Source organism: Pongo pygmaeus, chromosome 10 (genome assembly GCF_028885625.2).
Source record: "Pongo pygmaeus isolate AG05252 chromosome 10, NHGRI_mPonPyg2-v2.0_pri, whole genome shotgun sequence".
NCBI classification, from domain to species: domain Eukaryota; kingdom Metazoa; phylum Chordata; class Mammalia; order Primates; family Hominidae; genus Pongo; species Pongo pygmaeus.
The window spans coordinates 131,397,987-131,420,220 of NC_072383.2; the positions used below are offsets into that span (position 1 = coordinate 131,397,987).

At 61.8% G+C, this 22,234-nt stretch overlaps 1 protein-coding gene across 18 annotated transcripts in view; it reads left to right on the plus strand.

Annotated features, from left to right (window-relative positions):
• FBRSL1 (fibrosin like 1) overlaps positions 1-22,234 on the plus strand; it is a 93,954-nt gene that overhangs the window by 15,184 nt on the left and 56,536 nt on the right. For 15 of the 18 annotated variants that reach the window (XM_054444842.2, XM_054444845.2, XM_054444834.2 and 12 more), the window contains exons 2-3: positions 2,618-2,815; positions 20,249-20,338. In XM_054444842.2, the coding sequence (XP_054300817.1) occupies positions 2,618-2,815; positions 20,249-20,338 (288 nt within the window). Of the gene's footprint in view, positions 1-2,617; positions 2,816-3,630; positions 6,416-20,248; positions 20,339-22,234 lie in introns of those variants that run through there. The other 3 variants (XM_054444852.2, XM_054444844.2, XM_054444848.2) reach the window with 3 other exon arrangements.

Sequence of the window (22,234 nt, forward strand, 5' to 3'; positions counted from 1 at the left end):
ACAGGAGCGTGGGTGGCCATGCTGCTGCCTGTCATGGTGGCCTGTATGGTCTCTGAGCCGCACCACCAACCCTTCAGGTGTACATGGAGTGACTGAGTGACTGGGCAGAGTGGGGTGTTGGGTGCAGCGGTGGGGCTGGCAAGGGCCCCAGCCTGGGCCTCCTTGGTCACGCCTCTTTCAGCAGCTGGGAAGGGCAGTGCTGTGGCGTTGCTGTGGGGCCTCTGAAACTTGCCAGGCGAAGCCCACAGGGCCAGCCTCACCCTGGAAAGCCCCGGAGTGGCCAGCAGAGGGGCCAGCCGCACGGCTCTCCCAGGCCTGGGTACCTTTCCCACCGTCTTAGGGTAGCAGGCGAAGCACTGGCTGACGTCTCAAGAGCAGAGTGCTGGGACAGCCCTCCCAGAGCTTCCTGGGAATGGGCTCTGTTCTCTGTAGTGAGCGTGGCTGCAGCGCTGGCTGGGCGTGTGTGGGCACAGGGGCTGCGCCTGAAGCCGGAGACGTTGGAGGCCTCTCCTGCCTGGTGTGGGCACCCACCCCTGTGCTGTCTGTTCTCTAGAATGTTCACTCAGCAGTGCTTGTGAGCCCTGTCTGGGGCTGAGCAGGGGGCAGTACAGATGGACGTTCTGGTGGTGGTCAGACAGGACAGGAAACTGCCTTGTGCTTGGTGTGACTGTGGCAGGGGCGGGGAGGGAGCTGGAGGGTAGGTCTGTGGATGGGAGGAGGGGCCGGCAGAAATCTTCATATTTTTTTGAAGCGAAGTAACACTAGAGCAGGTTTACAGAAAATGTGGTAAATTTAAACAATTTGCCCTTGACACATGCGTCCTTCTGGCCAGCTGTGAACACTGTGGCGGTGGGGAGAGGTGTGGAGCGGGCCTGGGGCAGCGTCTGTGCCCCGAGGGCACCACCTGGTCCCGCCTCCTCAGATCTGCCCTCTGCCTGTCCCCTCTGACTCTTTGCCCAGTAGAAAGACAAATCCCAGCACAGCGGTGCCCTGCGTGGCAGGTTGCTTTTGCAGGTTTCGTAGTTACTGTGAAAGGTAACACCTTGATTTGTTCCTACTTTTGATCCAACGCTGCAAACAGTCGTTCTCTCGGCTGCAGCCTTTGATTCGTGCAGGCTCAGACCCTCAGAGCTCAGTGGGACTGGGAACCGTTTCTGCAATGTTAGCAGATTGGGTCCACAGCTGCCTGGGATGGGCAGCCCTGACAGATCCCGGGTGGATGAGCAGGAACTCTGGAGGCCATGGGCTCTCGGGCTTCTGCAGGAACAGGCCGCTCACAGCAGGGCTCTGGGCCTTGAGTGGTGGCTCTGCGGAGAGCACATGGCGGGAGCTGGGCCTCGGGGAGGCAAGGAGTCTTCCTGGAGCCGGAAACAGCAAAGAGTTGGAGTGACAGGATCAGCCCTCGTGGGCAGGGGGCCCGGAAACGCTGCTGGGCCTCTCAGGGCCTCCAGCTTAGACTGGTGGGGGTGGCGCTTGTATCATGGGGAGGGCGCCCAGCCGGGGAGGGCGTGGCCGGCACCACCATGGCTCTTGTCTCTGTCGTCTGTCCTTACCAGAGGGACAGCCAAGGTCCTTCTTCCTGGGGACACCATGGCTCTATGGGGGGGCGGGTCCTCCTCAGGGACACTGTGGCCCTCCGCGGGGGCGGATCCTCCCCAGTGGCTTCCCGGGGTCCTTGGCAGCAGCTCTGACATGGGTCCTGTCCTGGGCTTCACTGCTGCTGTTTTCCTCACAGCTGTGCCCTCCCCGAGAGGATTGTGTCCTTTCGTGGACGCTTCTCCCTGGCTGGCTGGCTCCTCTGGACCCTAAACGTGATGTGCCGTATCTGTCTGCACCAGCCCTGGTGCCAGGAGCTGAGCCAGCATACAGAAGGTGCTTACTAGTCGTTTATGGAGTGTGGAGGTAGGGACCCCAGAACCTGGGGCTGCCCGATGTCCACCGGCGGGGCAGAGGCTGGGGTATCCTGGTGCTGTCCGCAGGCTAGAAGGTGCTCTGAAGGAGTCGAGATGGGGCGAGAGGGGACCAGGGGAGGCCAGCAGGTTTACAGGGGGCCTGGGAGTGTCCCCAGGGTCTGGTAGCCCAAAGGTGAACACGGGGAAGCATCTGTCCCAAATCCACAGACCCGTCCGGGAGCACTGGCCAGAACCCCTCAGGCCCTCTGGAATACGGTGTCACCTGGGGGAGCACTTCCTGTGGGCTGTCACCTGGGGGAGCACTTCTTATGGGGCCTGGGTGTCCCCTGGAGAGGCTCCTGTGGTCCCTGGCCCCCACTGCAGGGCACTCGCTCAGTGTTGAAAGGCAGCCCTCGTCTCAGCAGGACTCAGAGTGGGAGTCCTGGGCAGCCCTGGGCTGGTCTCCTGTGAAGCTTACTGGAGACTCCCTGTTGGACTAAGCTTTTTTTCGTCTGGCCCCTTCATCGGCTGAGCCCTGGGAAACTCCCATCCCCCATCCCACAGCAGCATCTCACCTGCCATCTTCCTTCCCCTCTGAGGTGCCCCTCCCAAGTGGGGAGGCTCCTTCCTGAGAGCTGCTCAGGTGGGTGCTGTCCCAGGTGCTGTCCTGGGCCCAAGGCCCTGGGGTCCCGCCAATTAACTGGCGTTTCCCTGTCTCCCTTCAGAAGGACATGGCCCTGAAGCCACATGAGCGGAAGGAGAAGTGGGAGCGTCGTCTCATCAAGAAGCCCCGGGAGTCGGAAACCTGCCCCCCTGCGGAGCCCAGTGAGAACAGGCGGCCCCTGGAGGCAGGCAGCCCCGGGCAGGACCTCGAGCCCGCCTGCGATGGGGCGAGGAAGGTCCCACTGCAGCCCTCCAAGCAGGTGAGCAGGTCCCTCCCCGACCGGAAGCTCTGCGGCGGGTTAGTGCTCACCGCCCCGGGGCCATGCCAGCACCTGGACACCACCCCATGTGGCCCCCGGGCCTGCCTGGCAGCGCGCCCATCGTTGTCAGGCTTGGGGTGCAGGACACGTGGACAGGGCTGGGGCCGAGCAGAGGCAGGAGCCGGCTGGGTCACGGAGGGGCCGTGACGTGCCCAGGGCCACAGCAGGAGAGGTGCCTGTCTGGGGCAGCAAGGCGCGTGTTCTGGGCTGGGGCGCCAAGCTGATAGGCCGGCCCCGTTTCCCTGCCGTGTCCATCAGGCTCCGCCGACTACAGGTGTCCAGCGTGTCTATAAGGAGGGGGTCCAGGCTCATTGCCGAGGGCTGTCCTGTCCACACGCAGCGCCATCCGCTCACGTGTGCGGCGTGGGGAAGGGAACACTTGGTCCCGGCAGTGGCTGCAGGCACGTGACTGTGGTCAGTGGTCAGGTGCGTGGCCCAGCTGGGAACAGGGCTCTGCCTGCCCTGCCCAGGAGCCTCCTGACCAGGAGGGGCTGTCAGAGCAGGTGGGGGCTTCCCCAGCGCGTGGGGCTCTGTCCTGGGTGCGGCTCAGCCTGCAGCTGCTTCCTCTGCAGGGGTCTGCTGGTGTGCGCCTTCCTTCCAGGGTGGGGCTCTGCGCAGTGTCCTTGGCTCCCCTCGGCCCCTTTGGGAATCGGGCTGCTGGAGAAGGGCAGCATGCCTCCTGGGCCCGGGCTGGACGGGGGTTCCGCGGGCGGTGACACCTGCCCAGGTGGACACGTGCTCTTTCTTCCATGCAGGTGTGCTCCCCAGAAGGGGGGCCGCTCCCAGCCAGCCACTGGGACCAGAACGGCCCGGCCCAGCGCCAGCAACAGCTCCAGCCCAGCCAGCCCAGCCAGCCCCAGGGGTCCCTCCCAGCCCCGTCGGCACTCCCGGACCCCGGGCAGCCCTGCCAGCCCTCCCAGCGGCCACTCCTGGGTCAGCGCAGCTGGCCCCAGCGGTCACTTCTGGGCCTGAAACAGCCCTGCCAGCCCCGGCGGTCACTTCTGGGCCCCGGTCAGCCCTGCCGGCCCCAGCGGCTCCTTCCATCCCCAGATCAGCTCTGCCAGCCCCAGCGGTCACGCCCGGCCCAGCCCTGCCGGCCGCATTGGGCACTCCCAGGCCCTAGGCAGTGCTGCAGGCGCCTGCGGTCCCTGCTGACCCCGTGTCACCACTGCCGGCGCCTGCGGTCCCTCCTGGCCCCACGGTCCCTCCTGGTCCCCTGCCTCTACTGCCGGCGCCTGCGGTTCCTCCTGGCCCCGAGGCACCGCTGCAGGCGCCTGCGGTCCCTGCTGACCCTGTGGCACCGCTGCCGGCCCCTGCGGCCGTGGGCCAGCCCATGTCACTGTGGCCAGCCCGGTAGGGCATCCTCAGGACAGCGCAGCCGGCCCCTGTGGTCGCTGCTAGCCCAGTGCCAGCGGTACCAGCCCCCGCGGCCACTCCTCACCCTCCGACCACGCCGACGGCCCGCCAGCTTCCTCCCAGGACAGTGCTGCTGCCCCCGGCGGGCCTTCCTAGCCCCGTGTCAGTACGGCCAGCCCCGAAGGTCCCTCCTGGGCCAGCCCAGCCGCCCCCGGCGGTCGCTGCTGTGCCCCAGGCAGCCCCAGCAGTTAGTGGAAGCCCCAGAGCAGCCCGGCCCACTCACGCCTTCACTCCTGGGCCCGGGACGGCCGAGGCAGCAGAAGCAGCCGCTCATGGGCCCAGAGCAGCCCTGCCCACCCAAGCGGCCGCTCATGGGCCCAGAGCAGCCCTGCCAGCCCCTGCGGCCACTCATGGGCCCCAACAAGCCCTGCAAACCCCAGCCGTTGCTCCCCATTCCCGATCGCCCTTCCCTCCTGGGGCAGCCGGGCCCACCCTGCCGGCCTCTCCTGGGGCTCCTGTGCCAGCCGCGGCGGTCCCTGTTGGATCTGGTGCCGGCCCGTCAGCCCCGGCTCTCGCTCCTGGCCCTGGGCCATCCCTGCCGGCCCCTGAGGTCACGGTGGACCCGATCCTGTGCCCCCGGGATGGCCCGTCAGGCCCCATCTGTGAGCCCTGGAGCCTGATGCCTGCAGGCACCTCCCCATATGGGTTTTCCAGCCCACTCCAGTGTGATCTGCACCTTGGCAGGGCCCCGAGGGCCAAGGCCGCCTTGCCCTTTGGGCTGGAGATGCTTTGCCGGACTAGCCTGAGGCCTTGTCTAGACAGGGCTGGGCTGTTTGTCGTTGGAAATTGAGGCTCGGCCAGAGGCGGGGAGCCCCTACAGTGCCGTGATCAGGCTGAGGCTCACCACACCAGGAGGAGAGATGAACTCGCGTCTGCCTGCCGCCCCGCCATGCTCCCTCTCCCCCCACTGGCATCACAGTGCCCCCACCCGCGTTGCTGCCTGTGGTGTGCGTGCCCTGGGAGGGGAACACAGCCCCTGAGGGCAGGGACCTTGCTGGGGGCCCCTCAGCGTCTTTCTGTGCCTCTGAATTGCCAATACTGTCCTTGCATCTCTGAGTCTACATGCACGCCTGCCCCCGGCGTGCCACCTGTGCAGAGCGCGTGAGCCTGGTGTGTGCGTGCTGTGTGTGCGTGCGTGCGAGAGGATGTGAGAGTGGGTGGCGTGCTGGGCATGAAGGATCTGTGGGGTGCTGCAGTTCCTGCAGAGTAGCCCAGTGGCGAATGGTGAAGGTGTGGGTTTCAGTCCAGGCCCTCCCCCTGGTAGTCAGGAGGTGCTGGTGTCCACCTCCAGGGTCCCCAAGCTACAGGGGGCACACGGGCCTATCTGGTGGGTCAGGACCTGCAGAGGACCCGGAGGCTCCCACCCCCACCTCTCAGGACTCTGCCTTCACCACCCCCGTGGGCATGCACTGAAGGGTTGCCCGCAGGGTCTCCAGGCGAGGGGGACCCCACAGGGTGGGCAGCGCCTTCTCCCGGCTTCCCCACGGTCCCCTGCAGCGTCTCGTCTGGCTGTTGACCTACATGTAGTCGGGCACACCTCACACTACAAGGCTACCCCTGGGCCCATCCCTGCCCCTTCCACAGCCCCTACCTGTGGTCGGGGGTTGCCACCCCCTCAGAACCTGGTCTCGAGGCAGCCCCACTTGAGTCTTCTGGAGTCCGAGACACGCCACTTGCCCAAAAGGGAGGGGGTGTTTGGGGGGGCTCTGACTGTCTCCAGACCTTAGGGGAGCTGGGCAGGCTCTAGCCAGTGGTCCTCCAGAGAGCAGCGTTGACCACCTGGACCCTTGTGCCGAGTGACAGGAGGCCCTGGTCCTGCAGGCCTGGTCTTGCCCAGCTGGGCCGCCTCAGGTGTCAGGAAGGGGATGGGTGTCCCTGGCTCCCAGGCCAGGCAGCTGCTGACCTCCAGCTCCCGCACTTGCTCATGAGGACCCCACCCCCGCAGGCCCTCCTGGGTCCTGACCAGCCTCTGGTGCAGCATCTGCTTTGGCCTCTGGGCCCCGTCGCTCCCCACCCACCCAGGCCCCTTCCTCCGGTGCTCACCTGGGGCCTCCATCCCAGAAGCGCAGGGCTTATTTTTCTGATTAAAGAAAATAAAATGCCGTGCCACTATTTTTTATAACAGCATCAGCGTTTGTAATTTAAACGGACGAGCATGTGTCTTACGTGATTTATTCCCACAAACGGCTTTTGTGCTGGGCTTGGCTCGGGATTCATTGCACTCTGACGGAACAGAGGGGAGACCTGCAGCACCTGTTCCTGACCTTCCGGCCCACCCACCTGAGGCCTGGAATGGGGGTTTGTGCTGTGCTCAGATCCCCACCGCAAGGCTACTGTGTGGACCAGGGGGCGCCGGCCTCCAGATCCCCCACCGCAGGCTACTGTGTGGGCCGGGGGGCGCCGGCCTCCAGATCCCCCACCGCAAGGCTACTGTGTGGGCCAGGGGGCGCCGGCCTCCAGATCCCCCACCACAGGCTACTGTGTGGGCCAGGGGGCGCCGGCCTCCAGATCCCCCACCGCAAGGCTACTGTGTGGGCCGGTGCGGCAGGGGTTGAGACCCCCCTCTCAGCTCGTGCCTGGGGGACACCCATCCCCGGGGTCGGTGCCCTGGGGACTGGTGAGGGAGGGTGGTTCAGCCCAGGGTCCTCTGTGCGGCCTGGGCACCCGTGAGGGAGCGTGGTTCAGCCCAGCATCCTCTGCAAGGCCTGTCAGGTGCATCCTCTGCAAGGCCTGTCAGGTGCTTGTGTTCTGCTCACGGAAGGCCGGGGCATGGAGGGGCCGAGTCCTGGCTGCAGCACCCTGGCTGAGCTCCGGGCTGGACCTGGCACATTTGGGGTGCGGGCTTGGAGGGCGGTGCCATCTCAGAGTCGCCCACACAAGCCATTGCCTTGCAGAGGGGCTGAAGTTGCCTTCAGACGTCCCTGTTGTCACACGTGGGGGACAGTGATGATTTAAACAGCCTCCTGCCCTCCTTCCACGTTCAGGCCCCCGCCCCCACCCCCGGGCTCCCGTGAGTGCAGAGGGGGCCAAGTGAGTAGAGCCGTGTCTGGGGCAGGCCCACATGGCCTGAGGGAGTGGGGAGGGGCCATCCATGCTGGAGCTGAGCAGTGGCACTTGGCTGCTCCTTAATGGGGAAGGCCAGCCTGCCAGGGAGGGCTGAGGAGGGCCGGAAACTGCAACCTGGGTCCCCGTGGCCAGCAGCTGGGGGTGCAGAGGACACCTGTGGAGGAAACATTCAGGACCCAGAGGGGCTCACAAGGCCTGGCCATGACCCTGCAGCCTCCAGCTCGAACCCACTGTCTGCACTGGCCTGGGGTCGGGGTGCCGCCATGGGGAGGGCAGAGACACCAGGGCCCTACGGTGCTGGACATCCGTGTTGTGTCCTGGGGCCCGCGCCCTGGTGGGGACACTGCTGCCAGGCATCGCCCTGGGAAATGCAGATTTTGTGTGGCCAGGTCTTTGATGTCTCTGAAGAGCTGGAAATCCAGGTTTCTTTGGATTCGGCAATGTTGAAATGTTGGTGGTCAATTCTAATTTTTGTGACTCACTTTGCTGACCAGAAGATGCAGCTGCGGGCCTGCGGGGCCTCCAGCAAGTGGGATTTGGCTCCCGTCACAGGCAGCAGATTGGAGCCTGAGGCCTGGGTGGGACATGGCTTGTTTCCTTGTTTCTGGAAGGGGTCGGTACTCAGTGGGGCTGCGCCTGCCCAGGAAGATGGGCTTGGGTCCTGGCTGCTGTAGAGGGGGTGGGGGCAGCCCAGCCTGAAGATTGAGGATGGAGGTGTCTTCCGGGGGGTGACAGTGGGGATCTGGGGGAGGCTGCCCACTGCCTGTCTACAGAGACCCTGTTGCTGCCTCAGGAACCCCTCTGGAGACTGGGGCCTGGGTGCAGTGCTTTAGTGACCATCAGCCCTCTGGTCACCTCTGCGGGGGCCTCTGCCCACCTTGCTGTTGTTGGCTCAGGCAGGCTGGTCCCCTCCCATCTGCAGAAGGGGTTGTGGGGAGGGCGTGAGCCTTCTGGGAGAGGCCGAGGCGTGTTCCTGCAGAGCCCACGGCAGACGAGGGCAGTGGTTGGTTTGTTGTTGGGGGAGGAAAAGGGGAGGTCGGGGCGGATTCCTGGAAGATGGGTGACACTGAGACTGTGGCGGTGGGGCCAACCCCATGAGGGGCCTGGAGCTCTAAGGCCCTTGGGTCCTCCCCAGGTCAGGCCAAGTCCATGAGCCATCGCTGAGCAGCCCCCAGGGAGGGAGGGGTGTGAGCGTGGGTGGGCTCCCGGCACCTGGCCCAGCATCCACGCCTGGTGCGTGGACCTCTGCCTGCCGACCCTCTTCCGAGGGCCCCGTCTCTCTGGACCCCTCACTGAAGGTGAATAGGCGCAGTCCCACCCCCAGGCCCTGCCCTGCATGTTGGAAACACCACCTCCTGGGCCTTCCCCGTTTGCTCATTCGGGACCCTTGTCTGGGCACTGAGGACGATGAGCTCCGCCTCTGTTCTCTGTGTGGGGATACTGGCTGGGATAGCGCGCTGGGCGACTGTGGTGAGGGCAAAGACGCAGAGGGCATGAGTGGGGGGCCGGGGGGGAGCACCTGGATGTGCAGAGGCAGGAAGACAGGACCACCCACAGCTGCCCGAGGGAGACCTAGGGCCGCCCAGAAGTCCAGGGGGAGTCCTGGGGCCTCAGAGGGATCTGAGCAGGGCTGCGGCCTGACCCAGGATCTCTCTGGCCTCCCTGGCGTCTTCCCAGGTGGCCCAGGACCACAGTACCAGACTGAGCTGGACTGGCATTGACCAGGCCGAGGCCACCGGCCATCCTCCTCCAGCCAGAAGCTGCAGTGATAGGGGACATCCCTAGCAGTTCACAAAGCTGTGGGGAGACCCCAAGGGAGAAGGGTTTCCATGCTGAGCCACAGGCCTGGCCACAGTGCAGGGATTTGGCACGAAGCCTCTCCTAGGGCCGGTACGCAACCTGGAGGGCTCCCTGGTGTACCCTGGGACCTGGCAGAGTGCAGCGTCTCATCCAGCAGGGGTGGGTAGGGCCCTGGACTCTCCTAGGGCAGCACTGTTTAATAGGAGTATTGTGTGAGCCACATACAGAGTTAAGAAATAAGTAAAATTCATTTTAATAAAGTATTGCATTTCACTCCATGTACTTTGAAAATAGTATTTCAACAATGTAATCTATATAAAAATTATCAGATCTTTTTTACTCTTTTTTTTTTTTGTACTGAGTCTGGGAAAGCCAGCAGGTGTCTTACATTTACAACACTTGAGTTTAGACTGGCGGCTTCTGCGCCCAGTGACCACAGGGCTGACAGCAGGGAGGTGTGGGGGTCCAGAACAATATACGCTCTGTGAGTGCTTATCTCATGCCCATGCTGTTCCCAGGCGCCTGCTGTCTGTCTCCTCACCCTCTACCTCATCAGCTCTATGGTTTGAGCGCCCTCATGCATCAGGCCAGAGTATCCTGCTGAGACCCAGGATGCACCCCTCACTTGGCACGGACAAACCAGACACACCAGCTTTTGTCTTTCCCCATTTTAGTGGGTGAACCTGGAACCACCCAGATGACTGGGCTAGAAGTTGACAGTCATTCTCCTCTCCTCACTCCCCTGTCCTCCCACCCAGCACACCCAGCCAGGCACGTCCTTAGCTTCCACCTCCTGAATCTCTGAGCTGAATTTCACTAGAAAATAAGGAATACTACGTCAAAATTTATGGGATGCAGCTAAAGCAATGCTTAAAGGAAAACTAGCTTGTGCTTATATTAGAAAAGAAGAAAGGTCTAGAATCTTAAGGTTTTACCTTGAGAAACCAAAAAATAAAATAGAAAAAGGAAGGTTTGTAAACCTATAAAGGAAAGCCGTAGCGTAGACAAGAACAGAAATACAGGAATTAATGAGGCAGACCAGGTGCGGTGGCTCACGCCTGTAATCCCAGCACTTTGGGACCCCAAGGAGGGTGGATCACTTGAGGTCAGGGGTTCAAGACCAGCCTGGCCAACATGGTGAAACCCGTCTCTACTAAAAATACAAAAAATTAGCCGGGCACGGTGGCGCACCCCTGTAGTCCCAGCTGCTTGGGAGACTGAGGCATGACAATCACTTGAACCCAGGAGGTGGAGGTTGCAGTGAGCTGAGATCATGCCACTGCACTCCAGCCTGGGCAACAGAGTGAGACTCCATCTCAAAAAAAAAAAAAAAGAGAAATTAATAAGGTAGGAAACAGACAATAGAGGAAATGAACGAAGTCAAAAGGTGTTCTTTGAAAACATTAACAAAGTTGAGAAATCCCTAGCTAGATCAGTCAGAAAAAGAAAACACGAATTATGAATATTAGGAACAAAAATGGAAATATCATCACAGGCACTATAGACATGAAAAAGGTGAAATGGGGACAATTTTATTCCAACAAATTCAACAGCTTAGGTGAAGTGGGCAAATTACTTGGAAAACAAAACTGACGCAAGATGAAATAGGTAATCTGAATAGTCTTTTTTTTTTTTTTTTTTTTTTTTTGAGACGGAGTCTTGCTCTGTCACCCAGGCTGGAGTGCAGTGGCGTGATCTTGTGCAAGCTCCGCCTCCCGGGTTCAAGCAGTTCTCCTGCCTCAGCTTCCTGAGTAGCTGGGATCACAGGCAAGTGCCACCACGCCCAGCTAATCTTTGTATTTTTAGTAGAGATGGGTTTCACCATGTTGGCCAGGCTGGTCTTGAACTCCTGACCTCAGGTGATCCACCCGCCTCGGCCTCCCAAAGTGCTGGGAACAGGTGTGAACCACCACACCCGGCTTAGATAATCTGAAGAGTCTTAGATCTGTTAGATGGAGTTTCTGGATGTCCACGTTTACCGTCTTCAGAGCCACCTCCCCCAGCCCGCTCAGCACCCTGTCGCCAGCCTAGCCTAACACTTGAAGTCTTTTCTGATCGTACCAGGCACATTTCCACCAGTTAACACGCCTCAGCTTGTTTAACTGCAACCCTGTAACTATTCCCATTTGCCGGATGAGGATGCTGAAGAAAAAAAGCTGCCTCTAAATAATTTGCCCAAGGTCCACACAGTGAGCAGCTAGACCAGGATTCAAGCCCAGCAGCTTGGCTTTGTTGTGGAATCTGTACCCTGGGCCATTCCCTGGAGGGCAGCTTTCTGGGCCTCAGTTTTCCTATCTGTAAAATGGGGATGTTACTAAATAGTCCATTTGTTTTCGGGTTGTTGAGATGATAAAATGAGCTAACATGCAAGGTTTGTGCTATCTACATAGCTGCCATGATGATATTGATTCCTGCTTTTATTATTATGAATTCTCAGAGTAACTTCTCCCACCTCCTGAGCCCAGCCTCAGAGTAACTTCTCCCACCTCCTGGGCCCAGCCTGGCTGGTTTGAGGCCCAGACTCTAGAGGCTTATCTTAGTCCTGGTTGCCAGGCAAGAGTCCTCCCGTGCAGGGCTTGTGGAGAGAGGCACTCGGTTAATCAGTGCCTTAGACACTGGGCCTGGGCCTGCCACCTGCAGGGAGCAGCAGGCTGGGTCACCGGGTCCTAGAGCTTCCTCCCACCTGACAGGGCCCTCCTACAAACCAAGAATTGGTCCAGGGGAAGGGGCCACTCAGGAGGGCTGGGGGCCACGCCAGCCAGGGTGCTGTTAGGTGGGAGTGGAAGAGGAAGGCTGAGCACCTGGGCCTAGCAGGCACTGCTCCCCACAGCCTGGGGCGAGCCGGTCCGGGGCGAGTGTGGCCACCTCTGCTTTCCCAGCCTCACTCTGGTCGGGAAGGCTCTTCCGACTGGCGTCCACTTTGTACTTTTGGTCATTCCGCCCCTGTTCTGGGCCTGGGGCTGCAGTGACAAACAAGACAAGTGACCGTGCTGCCCTCGAGAAGTTAAATTATAACTGGGACGACAGCAGAGCAGGTGGAGACTGTTCTGAGTGTGAGCACAGCCGTGCCTGGGAAGGAGAGAAGGCACCGTTAGACCAGGCGGTCAGGGAAGAGCGCTCTGGGTAGAGGGTGCAGCCACCCAGGCCTCTGGTGGCGTGTGTCTGAGGAGCCGAGCAGGCATGGGGTGGGCAGACAGGGCTAAGGAGGGGCCTGGTCTCATACAGAGGGGAACCACTGAGGGTTTTAAGCCAGGGAACAACGTGAGCTCCTGTGTTTTTACAAACTCGTGGGGGAGGCAGCATGGTTGTGGGGGTGGTGGCGCCTGTTGGGAGGCTGCTGCAGCTGTTCAGGAGGGGGTGGAGTGGCTTGAATTAGGTCATTCTTCTGTTGGATGGACAGGGCGCCAATTGAGCAAGACCAAGTGATGCAGCCCAGGTGGCAAAAGTGGTGGAGCCAGGAGTCCAGAGGCCCCAACTCCAGACCTGGCGGCACACACCTGCTGGAGTCCACTCTGACACAGAGCATAGCTGCTGCTCCCACCCCTCCTCCAGCACACAGGACTGCACAGGCAGGGCCTTGCAGACACTCACCTGCACTTGCCCGCACACACTAGTGTCACCAGGAGCCTGCTGGCAACGCACCTCCTAGGCCTTAACTCAGCCAGCATCCCTCATATCATCTGTAGTGTATCTCATCCATCCATCCACCCATCTGTCCATCTTCCACCTGTCTGTCCATCCATCCACCCATGCGTCCATCATCCACCCATCTGTCCATCCATCCACCATGCATGCATGCATCCATCCATCCACTTGTGCATCCATCCATCTACCCATCTATCCATCCATCCACCCATCTGTCCATCCATCCACCCATTCACCCGTCTGTCCATGCATCCACCCATGCATCCATCCATCTACCCATCTGTCCATCCACCCGTCTGTCCATCCACCCACCTGTCTGTCCATCCATCCACCCGTCTGTCCATCCACCTACCTGTCTGTCCATCCATCCACCCATGCATCCATCATTCACACATGCATCCATCCACCCATCCACCTGTCTGTCCATCCATCCACCCATGCATCCATCATTCACCCATGCATCCATCCACCCACACATCCATCCATCCACCCATCCACCTGTCTGTCCATCCATCCACCCATGCATCCATCATTCACCCATGCATCCATCCACCCACACATCCATCCATCCACCCATCCACCTGTCTGTCCATCCATCCACCCATGCATCCATCATTCACACATGCATCCATCCACCCATCCACCTGTCTGTCCATCCATCCACCCATGCATCCACCCATCTACCCATCCATCCATCCACCCATGCATCCATCATCCACCCATCTGTCCATCCAACCACCCATGCATCTATCCATCCACCCACCCATCTGTCCATCCATCCACCTGTGTGTCCATCTATCCACCCATGCACCCATTCATCTACCCGTTTGTCCATCCATCCACCCATGCGTCCATCTATCCACCCATCTGAATCACAATAGAAGAAGGTGGAGCAGCATACTGGAGTGTCCCGCACTTGGCGGGCAGTACCCTGCTCCCTGACACTGTGCTGACTCAGGGAACACTTGGTCTCTCCCAAACATTGCCTGAGTCCCTCTTTACTGTGTCTGCCTGTGCTAGGTAGGCAAGGATAAAAGACAGCCCCTGCCCACTGGGTGCTCACAGTCTACTGAAGAGAGACACCGAAACAAGCAACCCCACTTCTCTTTTAGAGAGACACTTAGGGGACTGTGGGAGCCTGGAGGAACTCTTTACCTAGCCTGGTTGGCATGTGGAGTGAACGGAGTGTCAGGAACGGTTTCAGGAAGAAGCAGGGCCACAGCCACTCTGAGTGGTGTTAGCCTGGAGGAGGGGATGGCATGCTTTGCTAATACCAGGGTCCTGGAGACAGACAACAGAGTTTCCCTCATTCTGGAGCTTCTGACTCCTCACTCCCAACTCAGAGTCGTTCTCCTTCCCATAGGCTATGCAGTCTCATACAGCTGGGCTGCAGTGCCAGACCTCACCAGTAGGTGCTGCCTTCAGCTCAATGTGACTCCAGCCTGAGCTTCGAGCTGTGGGTGCTAAGAAGTGGCTACCCCTGGCTGGGCGTGGTGGCTCACGCCTGTAATCCCAGCACTTTGGGAGGCCGAGGCAAGTGGATCACAAAGTCAGGAGTTCAAGACCAGTCTGGCCAAGATGGTGAAACCCCATCTCTACTAAAAATACAAAACTTAGCCGGGTGTGGTGGCGAGTGCCTGTAATCACAGCTACTAGAGAGGCTGAGGCAGAGAATCGCTTGAACCCAGGAGGCAGAGGTTGCAGTGAGCCGAGATCTCACCACTGCACTCCAGCCTGGGCAAGACTCTGTCTCAAAAAAAAAAAAAAAAAAAAAGTGGCTACTCCTCCAATCTGAGGGTTGTAGGTTGAGTATGTGTGGAAGAGAGCCCAGAGGCTGTGCAGGCAGCGTGGATGGGTGGTGAGGAAGATGGGCCCCCCTTCCAGTGCCCCCACCAGCAGGTACACAGCCCTCCTTGCACCCCTCCAGCACACCCTCCTTGCACCCCTCCAGCACACCCTCCTTGCACCCCTCCAGCAGCTGTGGGAGAGCTCCCTTTCCCTGGCTGCTCCTGCTGTCTGGGACGCTCCCCAGGGCTCTCCCATCTCTTTCTTTGCAGATGGCGATTTTCCCGAGGCAGCCGCTGCTCAGGTTGACCCCGGAACTGGGTCACTTCCTTTCCCCATCAGGCTCACCTTGGGAGTACAAGTTCTGGAGCAGCACCAGTGACCGCCACAAAGCCCCTGACCTCCAAACACCTGAGGGTGGGGACAACAGTCCACAAAACAGAGCAGGATGCAGTCGCTGGTGTCACGTGCTGTGGGTGCGGCACGGCTCCTCCCAACCGGGGACATGAGCCCAGCCCCCAGGAGGTAGCGGCAGGGGACTGTGGTAGGGCTGGGGGCAGGGCTGAGGGCAGGGCGTAGCATCTGCCGGCGAGTCCCTGTGGCCCAGGCAGGTTTGGGACAGAGGGGCCCCAGAGTCGGGCTCTGCTCTTGCTGAATGTGAGGGGCCCATAGTCATCATCCATGGCTCAACCAGGCCTGGAGAGCCTGAGGGTTCTGGGGCTGTCCCATCGGGAGCGAAGGCAGCAGAGAGAGGTACCACCCACCCACAGTTGTGCCAGGCACCTGCTCTCAGGATTCAGGGACGGCTTTGCGGGCTCCCCAAACAGGCAGGAAACCAGGACCAGCTGGGAGCTGGTAGGGACTGTGGGAGGTGGGGAAATGGAGTGTTGTGGACGAAAGCAGCCATGCCCTCTTTGCTCTGCCCTGCCCTGAGCCAGGGAGCTGGACACCCACTGCAGTCCCCTGAGGCTTCTCAACCTTGGTGGGTGGGGAACTTGGAAAGTCTCAAGTCCAGACCCATGACGTCCAGTACCTGGGGGAGGCCCAGGAGTCCTGAAAGCTCCCCGAGGGAGCACTGTTTGCACTGGACCAGGAGCCATGTTCTAGGGGCTCAGCTCCTTAAGAGGAAGCAGGAGCTGCGAGGAGGAGGGAGCGCAGGCTGTGGGGCTGGGGCAGGGGTGCGCTGTGTCCACACGCATTTCCACTCAGACACGGGGTGGCGGCAGCTCCGCCTCTGCATACCTGTGCTTCATTGCTGCAGGGGCGGCGCGTTCCCACTCCCGCTGGAACTGTGGCCCAGCCCAGCTAGGGGGTGTGGGGGCCTGACCCCTGCCCCATCTCCCAGGGGGCCTGTCCTTGGCCTGGCAGGTGCAGAGGAAGCCGTGGGCCCTTCTCAGGGTTCTCCGGGGTCTGCATTAGAACAGCAGCCCAGGCAGCCCCCGACTCCTGCCCTCTCTCCCAGGCCTGCAGGTGCAGAAGCTGGAGGCATCGTGGCCGGCCAGTCTCAGTTCATGCCCCTGTAGGATAGTCCTTGTCTGAATGTGACGCCATGGGATGGGGTGTGAGAGTCCCCGTGGTGTGATCCGGTTGGTGTGAAGCTTCACCAGGGCTGCAGAGTACGGCTGTCAGAGTTGTGCACTGCACCGCTCCAGGGCTGCCATTCCCACCGTGCCGTATGTGGTGCGTGCATTTGCCCTGAGCATTGCACATTCCCCGGGAGGGCACCTTCTGCTCAGTCTGCACAAGGGGACGCAGGGGCTGGTGTGGGGCCTCTTGGGTGCTCCACTTCGGGTGGGGCCTGCGCAGGACAGTGCATGCTCAGAGCCTTGGGGCGGGTCTGGGGAGCAGGTGGGGCGATGAGTCTGTGTGCATGGGGCGCGGTGTGGACAGGGCCAGTGTGACTGCTGTGATGGAGAGGGGTATGGGTGCGTGTATGCGGCCAGCGTGGCCCCTCAGCCTGGGGCAGTGTGTGCGCCTGCCGGCGCCTGTGGGTCTGCGTGGGTCTCTGTGTGCGGCCGGCGCGGTCCCTCAGCCTGGAGCGGTGTGTGTGCCTGCGGGTCTCCGTGCACCCCAGAGGGTTTCCTGGCTGCATGGCGGAGCCACTGCTGGCTCCCGTCTCTCTTGCCCCTTCCCAGCAACAGGACAGCTCAAGGGCACTAGTCCCGGACAGGCCAGGCTGCACCTGAGCCCCCGCCTGAGCCTGAGCCTCCCAGTGGAACCATGTTTCTGTGAGCAACCCAGAGGCAGTGATTTTTGGACGTGCAGCCTGGAGCTGGGGGACGGTGTGGAGGGAGGGGGTTGGTGAGGGGAGGGGACCCTGGGGGAGGGGCTCTATGCGCCTGGAGTCACCATGTTCCTGCAGTTACTGCCAGAACCCTCAGGGCCCCAGTGCTCCTGGTCCCACCAGCGGCTGGTCTGCGGCCGCCCAGTGGAGTGCAGCTTGCAGGAGCAGGTTGCTGAGGGTTCGGGAAATTTGAAGCCGGCTGTTAAACTGTTAGTGGCTTCCATCAGCTGTGGTTTGGGTACTGATGTCACAGAAACTGACGGGCGCTCCACGCTGGCCCACAGGGAGCTGTTCCTCCTGCCCTGCTCCTGCCACACGCCCCACCTGCTGACATAACTGGACAGACTCAGCCTTCCTCCCCCACCCCAGGAAGCACAGGCTTGGTGGGGCAGCAGGGTGCCCCGTGAGGAGGGCAACTCGGGGCTGCAGTGTGTGTGCTGAGCCGTTGGTGCCGTCAGTGAGCTGTGTCTGGGGCCCTCCCCGGCCTGCGCTGCCTTTCCCCCAGCACCTGCCGCCTGGCAGACGGAGCCACCTTCTGTGTGCACTGGGAACAGTCGCTCCTTTGTCACTCTGGGAGGGCAGGGGCTTGGGTCTGCTCTGCTCACTGCCCAGAACCGGTACCTGGCTCGTCCGGGCTCCATAAGCGTCGGTTGATGGGTGGGCAGATAGGTGGGCAGACCACAAGACCAGGGTGGGCACAGGTGCAGTAGCTCCTACCCACCCTCCAGGGCAAAAGGGGCACCCTCTGGCCCCAGACGTGGGCTTGTCATCCAGGGACTGTGATCTTGTCCCTCCAGCTCCTGCTGGGAGTGGATGTGTGGCCTCCCCGGCCCCTGGTGTGGCTGGCGGGCAGCACTGAGAAGCGGCTGGGCTGAGGGCAGCCACCTTGGCTGTTTGAGGTCCTGCCTGGGGACAAAGTGGGGTGACCAGGACACAGATTGCCAGTTCTACAGGGTTTTTCAAGACATGGGACTTTCAGAGCTAAAACCAGCCACCCGAGGAAGGGAAAGAGACCCCACCCCACAACCTGCCTGTCCACCTCTCAGGGCCTCCAGGTTTGGGAGGAGCACACGCAGGGCAGCCCGCCGAGGCCCTCTGTGGCATGGGGGTGACGCCTTTCATCTGCGCCCAGCCCTGACTGGAGGTGGCTTTTGTGTGGGTGTGAAGTGTAGAGAGGTGCCCTACTCCTCACGGCTCAGCTGTGTGGGTGTTTCTTAGCCCCACCTCCCTTCCCATCGGCCGGGTGTCCTTGGGCAGTGAGCAGCCTGCACCACTGTACTCAGCAGCCCTGTGGCAGCCTTTCCCATCGCTGCCAGGTACTGCCCTGAGCCTCTGTCCCTAGCAGTGAGTGCAGGGCTCATGGGGCTGTTGCCAATGGTCAGACTCCCCAGGGGGCCGGTGATATACGGTTCCTGGAGCGGGCCTGGAAACTCATTCCTGGCAGGCTCTGGGGGACGATGATGCATTCCCAGGACCCCGCATTGAGAACCGCTAGGAGTGGGACCCTTGGCTCCCTGCAGAGGTGGACAGAACCCTTGATGGCCCCAGCAGGGCAGCAAGTGTGGGACCCGGTGGGCAGGGCTGCCCAGCTGGGACCCCAGTGCCAACTCCGGGGGTGAGAAAGGAGGGGTTGTGAGAGTCCAGCTGGTGACAACAGTGACACCTGGTGGCCTGGAAGGTGCTGGCCCCGGGCTCCGCTGCACAGGTCGCGCCTCCACCTAAACCTCATTGCACTGAGGGGCCCTGCCAGGGTTCCCAAACGTTACAGTTACAGATGCCGAAACTGAGGCTGGGGGAGGCCAGTCACTTGCCCGAGGCCACAGTGCCAGGAAGAGCCGGGCAGCCCAGCCAGGACCTGTGGGGGCTACTGCACAGCTGAGCAGGTCACTAGCCCACCGCCCTGCCCCCGGCTCTTGCCCAGTGAGGCTCAGACTCCTCGGGGCTGCATCCCTGCTTGGCCGGGGCTCCTCCGGGGTGGGCTCCTCCAGGGTGGGCTCCTGCTACTGTGCGGCTTGATGGACCTCATGGGCCGGGGGCATTTGACCTCAGGGGCCTGGGTGACATCCCTTAATTCGCACTGGCACCGTCTGCCTTGTGTGCACCCTGTCAGCCACCCAGGGAGTCCTGTTGCTGCAGGAGGTGCACAGAGTGGGCCTCTGGCTGAGCCCGAGGTCGGCGGGGAGCCAGGCTCATGGCAGCAGGGAGCCACACCAGCCAGTCCTGGGACGGGTTTCCCCGGGCTGGGGCGTGCTCCTGACTTGGATGACTCAATGTAAAGAGCCTCACCAGGGGCCCTGGGGTGCGAGGCCTGGGGGCCCAGACGTGCTGGGGCGTGTCACCACAAGGTGCAGAATTGTTCCAGATCCAAGGTGGCCAGAGAGGGAGACCGCTGGGCTTCCACGGGAGGCTGGGAGCTGGCGTGCAGGGGCGTCCCTGCTGGGTGCTGGCCAGCAGGAGCTCTGGCCTCTCACTTCCCTCAGCTTTGTGCGGGTTTGAAATTATTTCCAAGTAAAAAAATTAAATACATGCAGGGCTCGGGGTCTGGTCCCTGCGTGGTCACTTAACCTGTCTGCGCCTCTGTTTTCTCATCCGTGAAATGTAAAGGAAAATAGTTTCTACTCGGGGCCACTGTGTGAGCAAATGTGTGAGTGCGTGCAAAGTGCCCGGGCCAGGCCCTGGCACGCTTCGGCGCCCATGTTGGCTGGTGTCAGAGGTGGTGGCAGTGGGCAGTGAGTATGGGTGTTCCCTTCAGCAGGTGATGAAACTGAGGCACGGGGAGGCCGAGCAGTGGCCCAAGGGCCCATGGCCAGGGACAGGCAGGTCCCACCAGGTCCCACCACCACCTCGCTGCTTGCCCTGGGATGGTGCCAACCGAAGGAGGTGGTGTGGGCACAGCCAGGGGACAGTGGGTGGCACTGAGGCTCGACCTGGAGGTCATAGCCCTGTACAGCCAGATGGGGTGGTGCTAACCAGCCATGGTGTGAGCGGAGGCCCTGCCCGTGGTTCCTAGCACCGCCAGGATGTCTTCAAAGTCAGCAGCTTGTGGAAGGGGCGGCTCCGAGCACGTGGCGGTTCTTGTGTCACTGAGCCGGTGGGTCCTGGGTAGGTCCTCCCCATCCTGGTAGAGGGTGTTATCAGTGTGTGCGCCGTCAGCTGGGATGGCATTCCCGGCTCTGCAGAGCTCTGCCTTGCTGCTGCTCCCGCCCCCAGACCAGGACCCAGCCCACCACAGCTCATCACATCCCAAAGCGCCCAGCGGCTGTCGGGGCGCCTGGGGCCAGGGTGCCAGGAGCAGGCACGTAGCCCTAGCCAGGGGGCCCTGATGCGGACGCGGTGAGGTGGGGGTTTGCCTGAGACAGTGTCTCTCTCTGTCCCAGATGAAGGTCACCGTGTCCAAAGGGGGCGACCGGGACAGTGACGACGACAGCATCCTCGAAGCCACCAGCTCCCGGGACCCGCTCAGCGATGTGAGTACCCAGCTGCCTGCGCCCGGAGGCTCTGAGTCTGGGCCGCCTGCCCACTGCGCCCTGCACAAGGGCGTCCAGTCCGAGTCTGGGCCGCCTGCCCGCTGCGCCCTGCACAAGGGCGTCCAGGAAGCCGCTGGTTAGGGCCCGGTTTCCCACCAAGGCTTTGTCTTAGCAATGAGCATTTTGCCTTCGTTAAAGCGTGATTTTTTACTCATTAGGACTTTCCCATTAGGAGAAATTTAAATGAAGAAATGGTGAGCGAGCTGGCAGGAGCCCAGAGCCCAAAACATTAATCCTTGGACGCTGCGCCTGCACCGCTGGCCTGGGGGTGGAGGGCAGGCGGACGGCCGCCGAGTCTCAAGATGGGCACCCCTGGGCCGCCACTGGGGACGCCTGGGCTGCTGTGGGTCCTGCCCCGCTGCTGGGGACACCCACCCACCCCATGGGCTGGGACGAGAGACAGGCGGAGCATGACGGGCAGCAGGAGCCGGGGGCAGCAGGAGCCGGGGGCACCCACCCGCCCCGTGGGCCTGGGACGGGAGACAGGCGGAGTGTGGCAGGCAGCAGGAGCTGGGGTTTGTTAAACGTCAGTGGAAGGTGCTTCTTTCACCCTGAGCAGGTCTGGGCGGAGCATCCCGTCCTGGCTCCCGATGTGCCCGTGCCAGGGGGAGGCACACACTGACCTGGGTCAGGACATGCCTTTGGTGTCCCTGAGAGAGGCCCCTGGGCCCCAGGTCCCCGGGGGGCCGGGACCCCCCACACTTAGGCTATCATGCGGGATTTGGCCAGTGACGGGGCTGGACCCTGATGGCGCGGCCGTGGGAGCATCGGGCTGGGCCGGGGCAGAGGCGGAGCACCCCAGCGGGCTGGGAGGAGGCCGTTGGCACCTTTTCTCCAGCTCCTGCAGGTGCGGGGGGCGGGGCGGTGGGGAGGTTTCTGCTGAATGGAACTTGAGGTATCTCATTATCATTTAAATGAAGGCCTCACTGCCCGGCTCCCCATCTTGTTGCCACAAGTTAGGAAAATAGGCTGGGAGTTACCTGGGGCCGCCGCTGCCCTGGTGCGTCCTCTAATTGCCAGCCCCTGGTGAAGGAAGTCACATTCTGGGCACCACGCAGCAGCTGGGGCTGAGGCTCATACTTGGGGCAATGAAGGCCCCCCACCCCTCTGGCAGCTGGGAGCTGGCGGGTGGGCCCATCGGGACCCAGGGCCTTGGGCTCTGTCCCCTGACACCCTGGGGCCCTTCAGGAGCTGACCTGTCCCCGGCAAGGGTCTGTCTGGGGAAGGGGAGGGGGTGTCCTCCCTGACTCTGCAGTGGGGGTTGTGGATTGATTTGGGAGAGTGGAGGGCTGCCCTCAGCTGGCCCCATAGCCCTCCTTTTCTTCCTCTGCCCCGCCCCTCAGAGGGGGTGTTGGATCTTTGCATCTGCCCCCCACTCCTCAGGCTGCTCTGGACCCTCTCTGTGAGCCCCACCCTGCCCGGCTCAGTGACCCACCCCGTCCACTATAGCAGCCCTGAGCCTGTTTCCCCACCCCTCCTGCTGGGGGAGGCCCTAGTGGTCTGAGTGTGTAGCTGGTGTGATCATACCTCTGTCCTGAAGACCTCACAACACCCACTCGAGCCAGAGGGATCCAAGGGTGTGGGGGACCCCAGCAGCCCCTGCAGGCCAGAGGGATCCCCACCAAAGGTGTGGGGGGCCCCTAGCAGCCCCTGTAGACCAGAGCGTGCCCTGATGTCTGAGGGGCCCCCAGCTACCATCCCCCAGCCCCAACCCCCGCCACCTGTCAGGCCCCTGTGGTGAACCCTCCTTTGAGGGCTCCATCTGGCACATCCTCCCGGAAGCCTTCCTTGTCTAGCCAGGGCACCCTCCCCGAAGTCCTGCAACTGTGGACCTCT